The sequence below is a fragment of the Hylaeus volcanicus genome, chromosome 1 (assembly GCF_026283585.1).
Source record: "Hylaeus volcanicus isolate JK05 chromosome 1, UHH_iyHylVolc1.0_haploid, whole genome shotgun sequence".
NCBI classification, from domain to species: domain Eukaryota; kingdom Metazoa; phylum Arthropoda; class Insecta; order Hymenoptera; family Colletidae; genus Hylaeus; species Hylaeus volcanicus.
Window position 1 is genome coordinate 21,480,486 of NC_071976.1, and position 18,665 is coordinate 21,499,150.

Consider the following 18,665-nt stretch of genomic DNA (forward strand, 5'->3'; position numbering starts at 1 on the left):
GAATCGATTAAGGAAGATAATGAAATCGCGTTAATGTGTTTATTGTCGTTTCCTTCCATGCCCCAATTCGAATACAATATGAACCCGTTCTTCACTTTCGTGGGAACTCGAGGGTAAAGAAGCTCGTAGTTTTCTTCGGAAATATTTTTAAATTAAAAATACGATACTAAGTAACGTTAAATTATAAGCAGCGCGTGTAAACATACTTTTGCTGTATAGCTTCAGACACTTTTGTTACTTGAATATAGTTTTGCCATATAGACTGTTTAATTCTGCGAGTTCACGTTTCATTTAATAATTATATCATATACATATTTACCTTTCATTTAATAATTATAAGTTCTTCAACAGTACATCCTTCTTAACATGTATATTTCCTGAACTACGTCGCTTGGCACCCAATCTCGCATGTACTCAATCATCTTACAACACTTGCCTAAGAAACTACGTAGTTTATATCAGATCCTACTCAATCCTTGGCTGATAATCCTTTCTGAAACAAATATGGCGTCCTGCTTCATGATATCAATATATTAATTTTCTTAACGTGTTTCTACAGGAAGCTGGCGACTCGAGAAGAACCTAAGCCACGACCGGTACCGTCAGTTTATCGTTTTCGCGAGAGGATGCTCGCGAGGATCCCCCCCCCCCCCCCCGCCCCTCTCGCCGCACCTAGTCCAGGTGAATTTCTGTTCCGTCCGCGACGTTGTTCGATGTCGCTTCGTCGTTTATACTTAAGCACGGCTGTCGATTCGAAATCTAATTTCCTTGATCGGCGTGGGAGGACAGGGCGAGACAAGGAAAGGCAAAACGAGTGGTGGAAATAAGAGAAAGAAGACGGTATGCCGTCACACAGAGGGCTTAGCTCGCCGACCAAAGAGGATTACAGAATTTGTCTTCTCGTGGACCGTCACGAGTGCGCCTCACCACCGTCCCTCTTCCTCCCCTTCCCTCTGTCTCTCTTTCACTCACGTTTACCCCGATCTTTATTTTCTCCTGCACCACGAGGCTCCTTCTGCTCGTCCCGTCCCCCTTCCCCCTTTCCACGGTTTTTATCCCCGGAACGAAATGCAATGGCCACTTTGCGCGGCACAAAGTTTCGACGGAAATTTCTTCGTAAAAGCCACTGTCACCTGTCGCGGTCTTTAATCCGACGCACGTATCGATCCACGAAAAGTGTTTCCACCCCGCAGGGCGCTACCCTTTCGACGTTCATCCCGTTCAACCGGTGTTTTTATTATCCTCGCGTGCGTTGATACCGCCGAGAAGCCCCATTACGCGTCGATACTCGCTCTCGTTGGTCGAACGTCGCCATCCAATCGCGATCCCGTTAGTTCGCCACGCATCATCCCGATTTTGACAAAGTATCCTGTTAATCGCAGATCGCGCAAAGGTAGACGCTATCTTGTCGACGATGATGTCGTATGTTTCTTGGACTCTTCTCTGCGATATCATGCAGAGGGATTTGTATAAGGAGATTTAAGATTCTACTTTTTAATAGGAGAGTGCTCGTGGTAGACACTTAAAGGAGATTGGTTTAAAATAATTTAGGTGTATTAACACATTCGCGCCCGGCAGATATTTTACGTTTCTAACGCAGAGTACCGACGAAAATAATAAAACTCCGAAGCTGGACGTCCCAAATCTGTATCGTTAGGGCGAAAATAAAAATTACGAAATATGTTTTAAAATATCGATGTTAGTTTCATAAGTATTCGTACACTTAGGGTCTATTGAACAAACTTATCTAAATTAGACGAAAGTTCGACGTTTCCAAAGAAATGTTTTATTATAAATATGTATAGAAGTAAAATTCACATGTGTATCTATTCGTAATGAAAAATTTATTTGAAAACGTCAAACCTGTTATTTAATTTAGATAAATGTCTTCAATATTTCTTTAATATTCAATTGCGTTGTCTGTTCCTACGTTCATATAAAGTACTTCATCCAATTTTCACTCCCTCGTCACTAATCAAAATTTCTTAATAGAAGCACTAGGTCAAATATATCCAACCTATCATATCTTAATCCTGAAAATAAACACAATTGAACAGAAAAAAATTCAATATTAAAACTAAGCAGATATCGAAGTAGCGTTTGTTCCCGAAGGAGTTAACACAATTTTATACATACAATTACATACATGCATACAATTTTATACCTTGCTGGAAGAGCTAGTAGTAGCATGCGAGCGAGAATCAGGCTGATCGGATAATAATTTTTCCCGTCGCAACCGGTAGACGGTAGTCGAGCGATGAGTTTTATTCCCGGTCGAGTCGCGATTGAGAAAACAGCGAGAAACGAGGCGCGAAACTGGAAGGTAGAGGAAACGACGCGAACGTGATCTCTCGATTCTCGATTGGCGAGAGCAGAGTATCAGGTTCGTCGATTATTCGCGTACCGGGTATCGAATTATTAAATTGTCAAAGCGGTGGCGAGAACGCGAACGAGGTGAGAGAGAAAGAGAGAGAGCGAGATCGAGCTCGCGCGTCTTAAGTACGCTCGGCGAAAGGCTCTTAAGCTGTCATCAAGTTCTTGCGACGTGGATAAAATTTCCTTCTAAACGGGTCAACGTACTGGTAATCATCTCGAGGCGCGTTAATTGAAACGATACCGGAGTTAGAAATTGTCGAATCGGGGCGAGGGCACTCGCGCGCACTTGATTAATCGTCGATTGCGTAACGGGGTCGGCTAGGAATCGAACAAAAACTGTTCGTGTAAAGTTCATTTCCCACCGATTGTCAGCAATTTTACACGATTGGGGCGTGGATACTTTTAGGGGAGAAGTGAAGGGTTCTCCAAGGAAATTTTCACCTTTTAAGCTTTTCATCTTCCACGTTTGTATATTATTAAAACAATTCTGAAACTCCTGGAAAACTTGTTGTTCAACCGTGGTTCACCATTCCTTTTTCTTATATATTTTCATGATTGTTTCAGGTCTCTTTCAGACTACATAAAAAACCTGAGACAACCACGAATGTTTGATTTACTAAAAAAAAACATCATCCTGTAAAACCAATACAATCTACTCTGCAGAACCAGTGTATTTAATAAACGATCCGTATTCCACTTGGAATCGAGTGCGACTTACATCGCACAAACGTCTAATCGCCTTCATCGCGGAATATACTTCATATTTCAGTGTTTTTGCAACGCAAGCTCGTTGCGACTATTACAAAGCGACTCGTATCGTGAGCTGGCTAACTGCAATTTTCTCGCTGGCTAAAATTCACGGTCTCGTTAACGTGAAATGTTTCTTTGCGGCGTAACTGGAAGCCATAATGCAAAAAATCGTACGACAATGGCCGGTGGCGGGGTATTTTGTTTGCGTTCTTTGCGGAGGGATTATAATTCGTGGCGTCGCGTTGGCTTCATTATAATAGTAATCAACGCGGGTGCCCCTCGTTATCGTTACTACTTAATAATTTAATTGTTCGGTGGCGTGCAGCCTTTATTGGAATATCTCGGGCTGCATCGCGCGACGGTCGATCGCCGTTCGTGTGGGTTTGTTCGTGAATGCGCACCCGGTGTTTTATAAACGTGCTCCGGGAACAGTCGGGTAAGTGCCGCGGAAAAACTGATTTCGGCCAGCTAAGCATACGACGACAGTGGCATGAATACGCCATTTCTAAATTGTTCTCTTGGCATCATTTATTTTTCTAACATATTTTACAAATGTTATCGTCGATATTAATCTCTAGCATGAGTAACTAGAATTGTACCAGGGTGATTTAATCTTGTCCTACAGCAGATACAAGCTATCATATTTATATAATTTTATACGCTATTTTTATATGTAATGTAGTATCGCACCCCTCATCCTCAAGTATATGGAGTCAAATAAGAACACGAATCGTAACCTTATTTTTCGTAGAGACTCCTACAGTAGTTTCAATTTTTGTAAGAGTACAGAACTTTTCAGAATGGGGCATCAATCTAGCTACTTCAGGTTTAGATCATCTAGTGAGCATTTCGGTTTCCACTCGAGAAATGAACCAAATAAAGCCATTCAATTTCAGAGTAGAACTACTACAAGCTCACAGCAAATGTGCATTATTAATTCCGCATTCGTGATAACATAAACGAACCTACAACGGCTTACACCTCTACTTTACATCGCCTTTTCCTAGCACTGAGTGTAATGTAATGAATTTAATGTAACGAATGAGTGTATTGTAGTCCCGCGCGACTGTAACTCTCAGGAGTCTGCAATGAACCAACACGTAATCGAACGCTTCGCGAGGTTCGAAAGCAGGCCAGGAACCGGATCCCGCCACGCAATAAAACACCCCGTCGTGCAGAATGTACCTACTAATAATTTAATTGTTCCCAGGCATGCGAGGCTTATTACAATCTCTCCATCGACGTCGTGCAAGCACGAACCTGAATTCTCGCGTACACGCGTCTCCGAGCGAGTCGACTTGCCCCGAAACTGATCGGGATACTTCTCTCGAACAGTAGAATCGGTCTAAACGTTTGATCGGAATATTTTCAGACTCACGCGGATGGTTATCAAATTATCATATGCTTTTAATCAGTTGGTGTGAGGAGCAACACTAATAGTTTTACTGCAAAGAGTAATCACACCGTGTTTCGACTGAGATTTATCAGTAGAATTCACCAGATATGTTTATCTATTAGGTTGTCCCAAAAGTTTCTTCCATAACTTGCGTTCAGTTATTTTGTCTGGCACTGTTCATATAAATAGACAACCTAATTTCTTAGATACTAATATTGTAACAGTAATAGAGCAAAATGAATCGTACGCAATTCAATAATGTAACATTAGACATAAAATATTGTGTATGTATTACTTACTACTGAAATGGAAGAAACTTTTAGGACAACCTAATAAAATTAAAGCCACAAATGGAATGAAATTGCTGATGATAGGGATCACAAGAGATCCTCTTACGAGCCTCGATCGTTGCAGGAGTTTTATCTGCATTCCTGCATTAATCGAGCAATACTGATACTTTTGATGCAAGGAGTGATCTCACCGTGTTTCGACTGAGATTTATTAGTAGAATTCACTAGCTATGTTTATCTTAAATTAAAGCCACGAATAAACATAGCAATGTGTTGACAAGCGGATGGTTATGTGGCATCAGGTGAAGTTGTTAATGATAGTGATCACAAGAGTTCCTCCTACGAGCCTTGATCGTTGCAAGAATTTTGTCTGGATTTCCAGCGATAATCGAGGCTCCACCGTACACGGATTTTCAATCGCAACGCGCCAATGGTTAATCGCCATACGAATCAGGGGTAACACCCCGCAACGAGCGTCTCCGTTTCCTGTGTCTCCGCCATCCCCCAATCCCCTTCTAGTCTGTCTGTCGCTGTATCGCCGATGATGTGTCTCATTGGATTCGTCTAGGCACGGAACCCCGTCTGTTATCGATCACGAGAACGCTTCGGTATCCGAAGCGAAATAGCTTCCCCGACGCTCGGTGTACGATTGATCGACGACACCTGTGCGCCAATTACCACTCGTGAGCTTTGATCCAACGGTAATTCGGTTAAATCGGCGCGCCTCTCTCTCGGCTCCCGCCGATCGGCTCGTCCTTGTCTACGATTCGTGCAAGAAAGAACAGAATTTCGCGGCTATTGTGGAAATCGAGCTGCATAAGAGCGATCACTCTCATCGACGAAATGGGAAACGTTCTGAACGGATCAGAATGGTCAGGCTGAATAGAATTGATTCTCTGTTCACTTTTGGAGAGGAGATAGATATGCTTCTGTGTTAGTTTTGAGGAAATTTAATTACACAGGTGTTTCATTTACAACTTGATGGACAGTCTTCATTTTACACATGAATCTTTACGATTGGGTGTATGGAATCGAAATGTGTCAGTTTTGGAAAAGAAACTTAGCTAAAGAAGACCATGATTAATGAAACAAATCGCAAAACAACACTGTGTTCTTCAATTTTATTTAATTGTCGAGTTATCCTTGCCATCGTTTGTTGTTTCCCACGAGAAGAAAGAAATACGTCGATAACGTGAAAATTCTGAATATTTCTTTGCATGAATTTAAATCGAGACGAGTACAACTGAGGCAGGATTCGAAACGAAAACTGCAATTTCGAGTGGTACGACATAAATATAAACGGGGTTCGAATAACGAAGGGGTCGGATTGATCGTGCAGTGTCGGTTCCCATGAGTTTCTGGAGCGAGCAGCGACAATTTCGGAGCAAGCTGCAGGATACTGCTGGAATTTGTGCTCTCAAAATAATTGGGAACGAAGGCTCACTTAATTCGCTTCGTATTGCAGGTACTTTGTCAATCTCTCGCGACAGTGACGGAATTATCTTGACTGTCGTAAACAGAAAATCAATTCCTCAGTACGAGTCTACGGATCCGAATGAGGGTAATTTCAACTCTGTTCCAAGACTTCCAACTGGGATCTAACAGCGTGGAAAACTTTCGGATAATTTCCTAACACGCCCGAGTGCCCGTATGTTGATACAGAAACTGATACAGTTCGATTAAATTATCAAGCAAACTCGTAGCCTTGTTGATTGCTTCTTATTTAGATCTTTACTAGCTGTCGAAGTAAGTTTGACGAAAAACAATTCTTTTTAACTTGAATATGGGTTTGTAAACAAATTCATTTTGATAAATGATCTGCTGTACAGAGGCTGTCCTGAGTATTATCCACATTTATAATATCACTTATTTTGATATTGACGGAATTTTATGAAAATTAGAATCTTCAACACCTCTGTGATATTAGAATTGAATTTTTATACAAATAAAATTTTCTTTTGCTTTTTCATGTATAATTTATTGATGTGTCTGTTAGACTTTCCATAGTATTACCAAGATCAAATATTAATCTCTGTCTGAATACAGTAACAAGGTTGCGTTATTATCATCAAGTTTTCCATTACAAGCCCGAGTCCTAACAGTTTTGACTCGTAAAGCGATCCGACATCCGATACGCGGGTGAATTATCGGTTCGTGCATCAATTGTGGAGAGATTACCGTGCTGTCTCGCACAATATCGCGAATACGCGACTAACGGTCTGTATCTTAAGGGGAAATCGATTGCGGAGGACGCGAGGCGTCGATTAATTAGACGCAGTCGGCTTGTTTCGAGTTCTGCCGATCCCGGCCGATCGCTGTTAGCGAGGCTCGAAAACCAGTCGAAAAACGAGCTATCCTGGCAATAAATGGGTATGAAATTACACGTAATTGCCCGTGCCTCCCGCCCTCCGCGCTATATTGCCCTTGTCACGCGATCGAAATTACTCCCCCTAACAAAGCACTTTTACCTGCGGCGTTCCAGAGCGCCGCGACGCCGTTACCTCTATCCCGACCGCTTTAATTCCGCCGTACCTTTCAATGAGAACATTTTCCTCCCTATTAGTTCTCTGTTCCTCTACTGTTATTTACATTTGTTGCGCGAACTTGTTACATTTTGCTCGTTTTTCTCGCGTGTATCACGAATTTTATATTAATTGTTCACGAAACGCAGTTATCGCTTTATATTCAAGCCTGTTTGCTCTAGGATGACTCGCGCAATTTTAATAAAGCACGATGCTTGTTTTTCCGGCGAAACCGTGGTGAAATAGAAGTGGTATCGATTAGAAATATTTTTTCTGCATTATTACTTCATCTTGCGCTGTTTTATATATACTTGTTGCGTGGTCATCTATTTATTATATGTATATATAGCGATATTTAGTATTCTTACGAGGCTTTTTACACGCTAAATCTAATATAGCCATTTCAAGATTATCAATTTTTGGCGAGTTGAACAATTCCGAGTTTAGTATGTCAATTAGATGCGACTGTAATTCTAGTCTCTTGTCACGAGAGAATCAATGTACAGTGATAACATAATGTGTCCAGGATCCGCAAGGAGTATTGTCAATACACTTGTGTAATCCCTTCTGTTAACCGAGGTTCTCTAATTACGACTGATGGATTGTTCGTTGAACACGGTAATGGTACGTTCATGACTATCATCCTTTTCGAATTATCCTCCTCATGGAAATGCAATCGTGGAGATGCAATCTTCGAGAAATTCAAATACACTCGATCGTCCCTGAACGAATCGATTCTCGTCAAGACGCTCGATCGATCGTCCCGATTCGTCGTGACGCCATAAGTACTCGAGTTACGCTCGTATATGTTAAGACCGCGCGTGATTAATTGGAAGCGTGTTCGGGCGCGGTTAGCGTCGCTCCAGCCGGAAAATCAGAAAGGATAATTGTGCGAATTACGAAGGAATTGATGCAATTACGGCGCTGAGCCTCGGCTGGCATTATCGCTGCGTTAAGGAAAGTTATTCGTTCGCCGCGCGGCTCATTATGCAGCGAGGAATTAATGAAATTTGAAAGTGCATTAATCTTCGCGTACAAGGTAAGATTGATCGCGGCACACTTAACGCTTCTCTTCGGTTCTTTGCCTTTTTTTTCCCCCTCGATTCTCCTATCGCGACCGATTTATCTTGGCAACGTGTCGCTTCGAATTACAACTTCGACAGGGAAATTTTCTGGACATTTGGACGATCCTCTTCTCGATCAAAGACCGGTAGCAGGCTTATCTATGTAGATAAAATTTCGTTTCAAGACTGGAAAATTTAATTCGTAGAAAATTTAGTAGAAAAGAAATGTTGCAATTTAAATGATAGACTGAAACTAAATACGTGTTAGTCTCAAGTATTTTGTTTAAATTAAATATCCCTTATACCAGAGAGTAATAACTAAATTTGTATACTGGAGTAAACGAATATTAAAAATATTGTTTAATCTTTACGCTGATTGTCCATCGACTTTGAGGCCTAACAATACATTCTTAACCTTTGGTAGTCTCAAACAAGCCCAAACGTGACCAAACTTCGCAGAATAATTTATACAAATTTTCATTCTTCCCATCTTAATTTAAACGAATGGAAAATCCATCTCACCATCCAATCGATTAAACGTCGCCAATAAACGACCAAACCCTGGTCTTATTCGTCGTCTGTTATTCGGATAAAATTGGGCCCATCTCCTCCCTCGATAAAGCGATCCAATTGGGACGCAAGAGCGTCGAGGCGCGTTCGACGTCGGCGTCGACTATCGCGAAACGATCGACTCTCTCGAGGAGGCCGTGGCGCGTTACGGGGGCGATTGATATCTTCTCTAATTGAAAATTTTAACGATTGTTCCCCCGTGCACGTCCGGAGGATCGAATCGCGTGCCCGAACGGGATTCGTTTTATTAAACTTGCAGTGGGGGAATTAAAACGGGCGACAGCGAGCAAAATGTCGATTATATGAAAATGCGAGCAAAACGGCGCCGTTTAATGGCTTTTCCCTTCATAGCGATTCTTTTTCGTCGTGTTTATGCTTGTATGGAACGAACAATCAAGTTACGCAACGCGATCGCTCCGGGGATGATTATCGATCATACCACGGACACTCGATTCGCGTACGAAGATGATGGAGGAGTCCTACGAGCCAGGAATGGGTATAATTTATGTAAATTTCGCGCAATTACCCGCAGTTATTATTATGGTATCTTCCGACTGCTCCATTTATTATTATCGAGTCAAATTATTCGACATTTTTATCGTTCGCGTTTTGTACTATTTTTATTCTTGCCTCCTTAATTTAAATCGTGCTTGGAGATCGATGATACGCGTACTATAATAGTTTACCGAAGAGGTAACGCTTCCCAGAAGTAATTAAATATATCTCGTGTACCAGATTGGAGCACGGTTTCGAGTTAATTTTGTATACACAAATACGAACGCCTAACATTGCAACTATCCAGTTTTGAACTCCAACTTCAGAATTTAACGATCACCGCAAACATGCTTTACTTCTGGAACAATTTGCTAAAATAGTAACGTACTAAGATTACGGAATCAGTCGTATTATATTCACCAAGGCAGAGAACTTAAATTGCAAGGTCTAATTATTTTTCTCGGTGTCGAGCGCGCTAAAAATTCTCGATCGCGAAAGGAAACATTTCTGAAATGTTAATCATGGCAGTTAATCGAAAAATAATTTCATTGCGATGCGCGCACTGTGCAGGGAAATCTAATTACGCGATAACGAAACCGAGAACCGTTGGACCATGCACGGACAAAAAAAAAAAGCTCCACGGGCGTTTCGCGTTTAATGACTTCATGAATTCCCCCGATGACTGGGACGCGCGCGGAAGGTTTTCGACAGGAATAACAGATCCGTTTTAAACTTACGAAAGTAGCCGCGCCGGTAATAGCGGCGGTACACGAGGAAGGAGAAGACAAGGCGGAGGAGAAGACGAAGAAGAGGACGAAAAAGAGGCTGTAGAAGAAAGTAGATGGGGCAGGCGCGATCCATTAGTAGACACGTCAATTCAGCTCTTAAGAAGCGACTGACTTAAAGCCGCTTCCATCTATCTCTTTTTTTTCGCCCCATTCCAGTTCATCCCTCTCCTTCTTTCCATCGTACTTATTAGCGGAGGCCGACCTTGTTCTTTTACCTTTTCTTCTTTCTCGCGTACGGTATCATAATTAATGATAATTCGATTAGCGGGACAAGACTGGGCCCCGGCTAAGCAGCCGACCGTTTCCTTTTCGTACGCACCGACCAATTTTATTCGCGTTTTTGTTTCACCATCGCTTCTCGATTTCTCCTGTCAATTTCCTGCATGTGATTGCGAGCATTTTTTCCATCGTTCGAGAGCGTAAAGGGGTAAGTGGATTGGTTGTTCGCCAAGCTATCGCGAGCTTGGTTTCTCATGTTTCTAATATAATAGGCACTGGAGTCATTTGGAGGGAAAAGTTAGTCTAGTTATAAATATAGCATAATAAATGTTAGTTTTGTTTTACATTTTTCTTCAAGTCGTAAACAAGCAATCCCATTAGTTTTACGACGAATATACAAATTGTATTATACGGATAAGAAATAATTCTTCAAGTCTAATCACCTTATCCTGAATCTAAAAATAATTTTACTGCAAATTCTCTACCGGAAGACGGCGATTTTCGTTCAGAACACCGACAGCGAATATCTCGTGCGAAATTGTTTCTTTTTTTCTCCACAAGTACCACGTACGATCGCTAATCGATCTTCATTAATTATTTCCCGACACGTCGCTCCAGGCAGTTCTGATTTCTAATTCGTCGTCGTTCTTGCGGCTCTCTTCCGTTCTCATCCAGACTAACGACGACTCGATCGGTTACTTAGTTGTCTGCGGAAGCGCACCAATGCCGAATAATGAATACTCTATAAGTCCTACTATCTCGATGCATTAATCGTCCCGAGAGCAAGAAGGGAGGATCCCGAAGCGAGGCACCAAATAAATCAGAAAGTCGCCGATGACGACTCTCTCTCGTCCGCGCGCAAAGTTGATCCGTCCCGATCTCGGAGCCGATAAAATCAATCGGGGCCAGGGGTGGACAGTGACAAACGGTTAAGTGCATTATGCAAAAACGCTCGGTTATCGATCACCGACACTGGTCGCAAGCAACGAGATTACACGAGGCTTAATACCGCAAACAGAGGATCACGCGGACGGGGCTTGAAGAATTGCTCCATTCCGTGGCCGAACAAGAAGAACACAAGATCTTTTCTTGAAATAATGGGGCGAATCATTGGGAATACTCTGGACCATTCGAAAAATCCAACCGAAGTCTGAAATAAAACTGATAGCAAGATGGAAGTTGAAGAATTTCACTTTTCAATTTTGAATTTAGCAAAATTAAAAATTTTATTCTCCTTTATGGATTATATGTATTTGTATACTAGAAGTATGAATTTTATGGGTATGTAGTTTCACCGCAATTAAATTTTAAGTAGCTATGAATAGCTTATGTCTTCTACCTGTTAGAACGCTGAGGGAGTTACCTCATGTCTCGGGCAATAAAAATTGATTTCCCTTTGCGGTAGCTCCAAGTGCAGGTCATTAAAAGTACACCTAAAAATTAGTGAGAGAAAGTTCAGACCATACGAACCTATTTGATATTCTAATTTGAGCAGAGTATAGCATTCGTACTAAACAAGAATACTGTTTCAGCACTACTTCCATAAAAGTACCTACACCTGTGTGCAAAAATTCCTATAGCTTGACAAAACATACACAATATCAATCCCAAAACTAAACATCGGTATTTCCTGTAGTTATTCCGCAAAAAATTCTCAAGACCAACCCTCTAATTGTCACCAACAACGCAAACATTATCAAACGCCCAATATCATCAGTTCCCATTCGCCAAAATTTCCCAAAAAATGGCCTAGTTTCACGACTACATCCAGACTAGAACAACCCCGTCGATGGGACGTAGGACCGAGGCGTCGAGCCGCTCTAATTCCCATCGTCGAAATGGTCGGCGATTCGCGCGGTGAACCGCCCCTTCTCGTCGCTCCACTCGATCCACGAGCCCTCTCCTGCCGGTAATTTTTTCCAACTCGACGTTGGCTTCGGGAAAAACGAGACCGGAGCACGCCCGTACGAAATTGTTTTGTCGATTTCGACCCTTCCAGGTGAAAGTGTTGCGTCGATGGCGGCGCGGCCGCGTGCCGATCCGATACGGCCAAGAGTGACATTACAAACGACAGTCGGTGGCCAGGAACCGTTTTCGCTGCTACGAAAACGACAACCGAGGCCGGACGACAACCGGTGCGCTCCCTGAAAATTGGAATTATCGGATATACGTTTCGACGAGCCGATACACGAGCCAGAGGTTCGCGTTTCACTTCGCCTCCGGACGACTAATTAGCGCCCGCGCACGGTAGCGTGCCACCAGGAACCAGATCGTCGCGATACTAACGATTTTTCAATTATACGCTAACGTCGCCCGTTGCGAACACTGCTGGCACAGGCTGCTGCTGTTCGAAAGCGAGAAAGAAGGAGAAACGACCGGGGGTCGAAGAGGGTTTGTCGAAACGTCAACAAGTAGCTAATGAGGAATTAATGTAGCATTGATTTCCTGGATGTTCGTGTCTGTCGCGAAATCTTCTCTGACTGGATGGTCTGCAGCGTTGGAGAGGGAAATATTTAGTCTAGGTGGCTTGGTCGATGCTCGATTAACCGTGGAGAATATTAAGAGATTTTTTATAGGAATCTGTTTACTGTGGAGGTCAGTTAGTTTTAAAACACCTACAATGGGTCCTAAGGCTTCCATTCGGGATAATTTAATTAATGTACACATATCTACAAAGGTACAGCGTATTAGTGTCTATATAGATTAATGTCTATATGGTGTCTATATTAGTGTCTATGTAGAAATGGATTGTCAATATAATGACTTTCACATGTTTTAAATAGTAATCCCTTTCCCTTGGAGGACAGGAAACCTTCTGCCTCCAATTATATTCCAAGATATTGTAATTGATCAGTTCATTGTAAGAACTGAAGTCGATATAGACCTTAGAATATATCATACACAATTAATAGGATTACAAGATATTTGTATGTGATAGATTAGTAAAAATCGGATTTCCCCTAAAGTGTCCAGCTGACACGTGAACGAAATAGAGTCCTAATAAGAATGGACACCTGATCTACTCATTAATAATCCGTTACTATTTCGCGATTTACCAACGTTGACTCGTCCGACATGTTTAATATCGAATAATAGACATGTTCCAATAAGTAGGACATGCTATTATAAACTTCGTATACTTTATCAGAATTTATACAAATTGTAGAAATTTATGTTAGACGTTCTTCGGTATTACATCATTACAAATGCTTGTTATATTAAATATTATTATGATTTTAACACACAACGTTCGTGGCAAGCAATTCATTTAAATTCATTTGCGTTCAAATATAATCTCAACGCGTGCTTCGAATGCATAGTCACCGATCTTTATTCATGCCACGAGATTATCGAGCAAAGTTGCAAGCTAGATTTTATTCATAGATCTAGCTAATCTAGATCCCCTGTTATCTACGTTAATGATATATGACTCTCTCTCCGGACCTGTACACCCTAGGAGACGCAGAGAAATAGTAACGAAACATCGTCACTTTAATAAGAAGATTAATTTTTGTTCGTTTCGGTTTTCAAGAATCGATTTTCAATGATTAGCATTCGTTACCGCAATACTGCGACTCGTAGACATACATTGCCTTCGCTCGCTCAATTATATCTTCATAAAGAATGATTTATTACTCCCGTGCATTAGCGGCGACTTATCTCGATAAAACGCGACGGGTATTGCGGTTCAAGGAATGGCGGTACAAACGAGCAATAACAAAGTTAACATACACACGAATCGATTAACAGGATGAAAACGCACCTCGGGATAGCCGAGATTCAAATCCAAAGCAATCGTTACCTGATTTCTAATTCCGATTTCTAGGGAGGAGCGCCGAATGCGCTAATGCGTTCCACTAATTAATCTCAGCGGCATGAATCGCGTCAGGAACACATCAAGGTTTTCACAGGCGAAATTATCTCGATCGTCATCTCAATTTGTTCAACCACCGCGTTACTAATTGCATCGACGGAAACAATACTGTCGCGTAATTTATTTGTCCCAGTAATTGCGGGAGATGTATCGAAACAATCGATGTGTATTCTCTAACAACACCGATCGTTCTAAATGTCTGTTCAAAAAATAAACGAACCGCGTTTCTCCCAATCTAAAAATACTCCCAACGCGATACGATATTAGTCCAGCAATTCCGTTCGATTCGCCATAAAATTGCCAGCAGTAACGTCAGAGATCGATACGGGAGCTTGATCAACGTCCACGATTAAATCGAAGTCCCGATTGAGCCTGGGGGATAATAGCGAGCCCGATAATTGGATGAAATGATTGATCGAAGTGCTTTGTTAATAAGTCTCCGGGGGTAACTCGAGCCGTTTTGGGATTTGGGATCCAGTGTCCTGGATCTATCGCAGGGGTAGCGAGAGAAACGCTCGAGATACGCACGGGTCGTGCGTGCCCGTCGGAAAGAACGCGTCGCGTTCTTTTTACTGCATCGTCCAAGGAAATTGGCTTGCAATCATTCTGAAAACTCCAAATGCTCCAAAGCGACGAGCTGTTATTCGAACAATCGCTTCTTATGCAGAGGATTTATGGGTTGATGTGTTATGGAAGCATGACTAATAGTGCGTAGATTAAAAAGTGGAGGGTAGTCTTGGAAGGGTTGTAAGTGGATGTGGAGTACTAATTAACTCCATGTGTCGAGAGAATTGCTTTGAAGTGGATGGATATTGCCTCGAGAGAAGTGTCTAATCTTTCCATGTTTGTTATACTGGGAGCCATGTGCCAAATAAGAGGTTCTTAATTCTGAGAGAAATGATATTTAACCCTTTATTGGAAGAATTCGATTCTACCTTTAGAAACAGAAATACTTTATCTGCAATATGTGTATAATAATTCATTTCTGAGTTGAGTGATACGTGACTGGATCTACAAATATCCAGATGAAGATCATTTTTCTCACGATCCCTTTTAGGGCAGTTGTTTTAATTAGGCCAATGGAACAAAATTAGACAATATCAAATACTCAAAGCTTAATCGATAACACGTTCTTTCGCAGGCCTACCAGCAATAACAAACAGCCTCTACTCATGTGAACATCTCAACCGGCTTATTTTGGCACTAAGCTCTTCATCCACCTAATGTAACTACTCCAAAATATTTCAAAACAAAGCAAACTGAGCCAGAAAAATTTGTCCCTCAGAGAAAGCGAGCTAGACAACAAGAAAATGAACGTTACCAGTGTTTTCCTGGGTGTCCCTCGCGGTATCCTCCATTTCTTGGTGACTCCTCTTGTTATTAGCCAGTCCAAGGATCGCGTCGATGCTGTGCCTAGGGGTGCTACTCGTTGGCTTCGGCAGGACGATGTCCTGGCTATTTTGCGAGACCGTGTCGACGAGCTGCTGCGAATCCATCGTCGGAAATCCGAACGTCTGACCTTCGATCAGCTACCCAGACCACCGCTGTCGCCGACGAAAGGATCTACCGAACGATCCTTCGCAAACTCACTTAGTACTCGGTCGGGACGCGAAATGACTGTTCAGGACACGTGTTCTCGATTAGAAAATACATTTTGAAAGATGTCACGCTACCACGCGGCGGGACGTCGGAATATCCTTCAGCGCACTGGACGACGCTCGCTTGGTACGCACCACCACTTGGACGATCGTCCACAAGGCTCGACGAACGGCGGGCTCAATTGCTCAATAAACGATAGTCTCCATGGAAATGCACACGATCACGACGATTGCGTCTCATGACGCGGGACCTTGTGTCTAACAACACTAACCGCCAAAGTCTTCGATCTTCTTCTGCATCGACGACTTTCTCTTGTAACTTGGATGAGTCTGGCGTCGACGTATCCTCCGTTCGATATGGTTCTTCGATCTCCAGTCGATCTAGCTTAGAGCGCCAGTAGCCTGTCGGGATCTACCTGGTCGGTGGATCATCGAGCCAACGGGATCGGAGCCTCGCGGTCCACTCGTGTCGACCGGTCCGTGGAGTCACGGTTAGGCCCAGAAAAGGAACTACAAAATCGTCGGGCGGCTAAGGTCGAAGCTGTTGTGCGTGCGTCGTGCCAACGAGGACTAAGTCGGTTGCCCGTTCGACGGGGTGGCCTTTGTTGTAGCTGCACACAACTACTCGGGCCAAGATACTCGGTTGAAAGAGGTGGTCCAGGAGTTGCGCGGGCGAGGCGTGGTCTGGCTCCGCGAATCCGCGATGTAGTTCGTTGAAACGGGAGCCAATCGGGGCGGGGATCGAAGAACATGGCGAAACAGTGGTGCTCAATCGACAGTGGCGACGGTTAACCCTCCCTTGCGGTCTCGTGGTGGGGTTAATTCGCAGGGGTAGAAGAGGTGGACTCTTCGTCGAGCTTCTGTGACACCGCACGCGCACAACTTCAACCCCGTGACCGTGTACGGGATGTTCGAGGCTGTGTCGGCGCCCCAGGGATGGATACACGCAGGGGCTGGCTTGCGCCCCGCGGAGGGGTGGTTCGCCTAAACGGACGCCGCACACATGCAACCCGCGAAAACGAGGAGCTGAGAGCGAGCGCGACCGGTGCGGCTTGATTCTTGCGGCGGATTCTGGCATCCCCTGTAATTGCCAGAAATGAGGTAAAGCTTACCGCTTACGCCAAACCTCTCCTACGCTTCTGGGATGCCACGGTCGTGCACTCGACTTTGCGCGCGCGCGCTACCTACCCGAACGCCGTACGTTATTATGCGTGCACCCGGCCAGCGGCGTCCTCCTGACGGCTATTTTTCGAAGATGGTCGTTCATGGTTGGTAAGCTGTTTAACTTGACGAGATGTGCAGGCACGCTGACGCGTTGGTGGTTCATGTCGCATACAGGTCTGACTAAATGAGGGATTACGAAGTAGGGCGACTTCCATAACGGAGGTGTACCTTAGCGAGATAGAGAATTTATATGAGTATCGAGGAATTGTTTATGTAATAGATGAGGAAGAATCTCGAAATTTGAGGAATCGAAAAATTTTTCTTTTTACCTGCAGCATCCTTGGAATTACTAAATAAACATGGTCAATTTGCCCATCTCAATTGATATGAGCATTGAATAATTGTTTAGGTAACAGACGAGGAGGAATTGCTAAACAAACTTGGACAATTTGCAAAGGTTTCCATCATTGCTTAGAGCAAAACCGAATATTCGGCCACGAGTCTCACACGTAGTTGTAGCTTAAGGGGCTAAGTACGATTTTTCAAATAGTGGAGTTAATTTGTGCACTGAACTCCTCATATAATAATGCATGTACAAAATATTTTATGCTGCAATATTTTCAATAGAATTTCTTCAATACATTCGTATTTGAAGAATACTCACGAATTTTTGTAGAATATAATAGACAATATTAAAGAAGTTAGAGCAAGTTTTGATTAGATTGGAATTGTTCCCATGGCTGCCGAGATACCAGTCCGTGCGATGGTTATATGTATTTCGAAGACGATCGTTCACGGTTGTTAAGCTGTTTAACTTGACTGCCACGGTGTTTGCTCCTCGTGCGGGGATGATGACGCTTCAGCGGCGTAATTGCTTCCTTTCGATCCTCTTGCGCTCGTCCGCTGGACTAATTTCGTTGCTCTTTGGCGAAAAAATGGTCGCTTTTAAATTGACCTTTCGCGGGGATACTTTTATGCGGACTAATCGGGCAGCATTTAATTTTTAGTCCTTAAATAGCTTGTCTGTTAGTTTTGTGCGTGGAAACAGCATGTCTGGTGTGCATATGGAATGCTGAAGGCTTAGCAATTACACGCTAAAACAAGCAAACTTATCGTTCAGTAATAAACAGTGTCCAAGATTCTCTCAGTCTTCGAAAAAGGAAAGTGTTGGAAGTTATGCGGGGCGCGACACTAGCGCTGCCTGTGCCATGACACATCAACGTCAACTATTGCTAGGCGTAGCATACTTCAATGAAGTTACAAGATCTACTATCGCATACATGAAAATATTCAAGCATCGCTATTTTTAAAAACATTTAAGAATAAAACACGCTGTATATAAAACTACACTCCATTTTAAATCGATAATTAATAGGTTTCCTCGACGTCGACATACGTAGCAGTAATTGATTTCATTGTAAGTAATGGCAAATGTTTTACTGTTCGTGAATAGCAAAGGTTTAAGACTCGACATGCTTCGAAGAAAAATCAGCCTCCACGGTTTTCGAAATCCCTTGCGCGAACAGGGCTCCCCGTGTTATTTGCAATGTAATTTCCAG

The 18,665-nt window shown here is 42.8% G+C and overlaps 1 protein-coding gene across 1 annotated transcript in view; it reads right to left on the bottom strand.

Moving 5' to 3' along the window:
- The window catches only part of LOC128878490 (retinal homeobox protein Rx1-like), a 49,017-nt gene extending 33,065 nt beyond the window's left edge, over positions 1-15,952 (bottom strand). Inside the window, exon 1 of the mRNA XM_054126737.1 lies at positions 15,666-15,952. Within this exon, the coding sequence (XP_053982712.1) occupies positions 15,666-15,840 (175 nt within the window). The 5' untranslated portion in view covers positions 15,841-15,952. The remainder of the gene's footprint in view (positions 1-15,665) is intronic.
- Between the last annotated feature and the right edge of the window lie 2,713 nt (positions 15,953-18,665).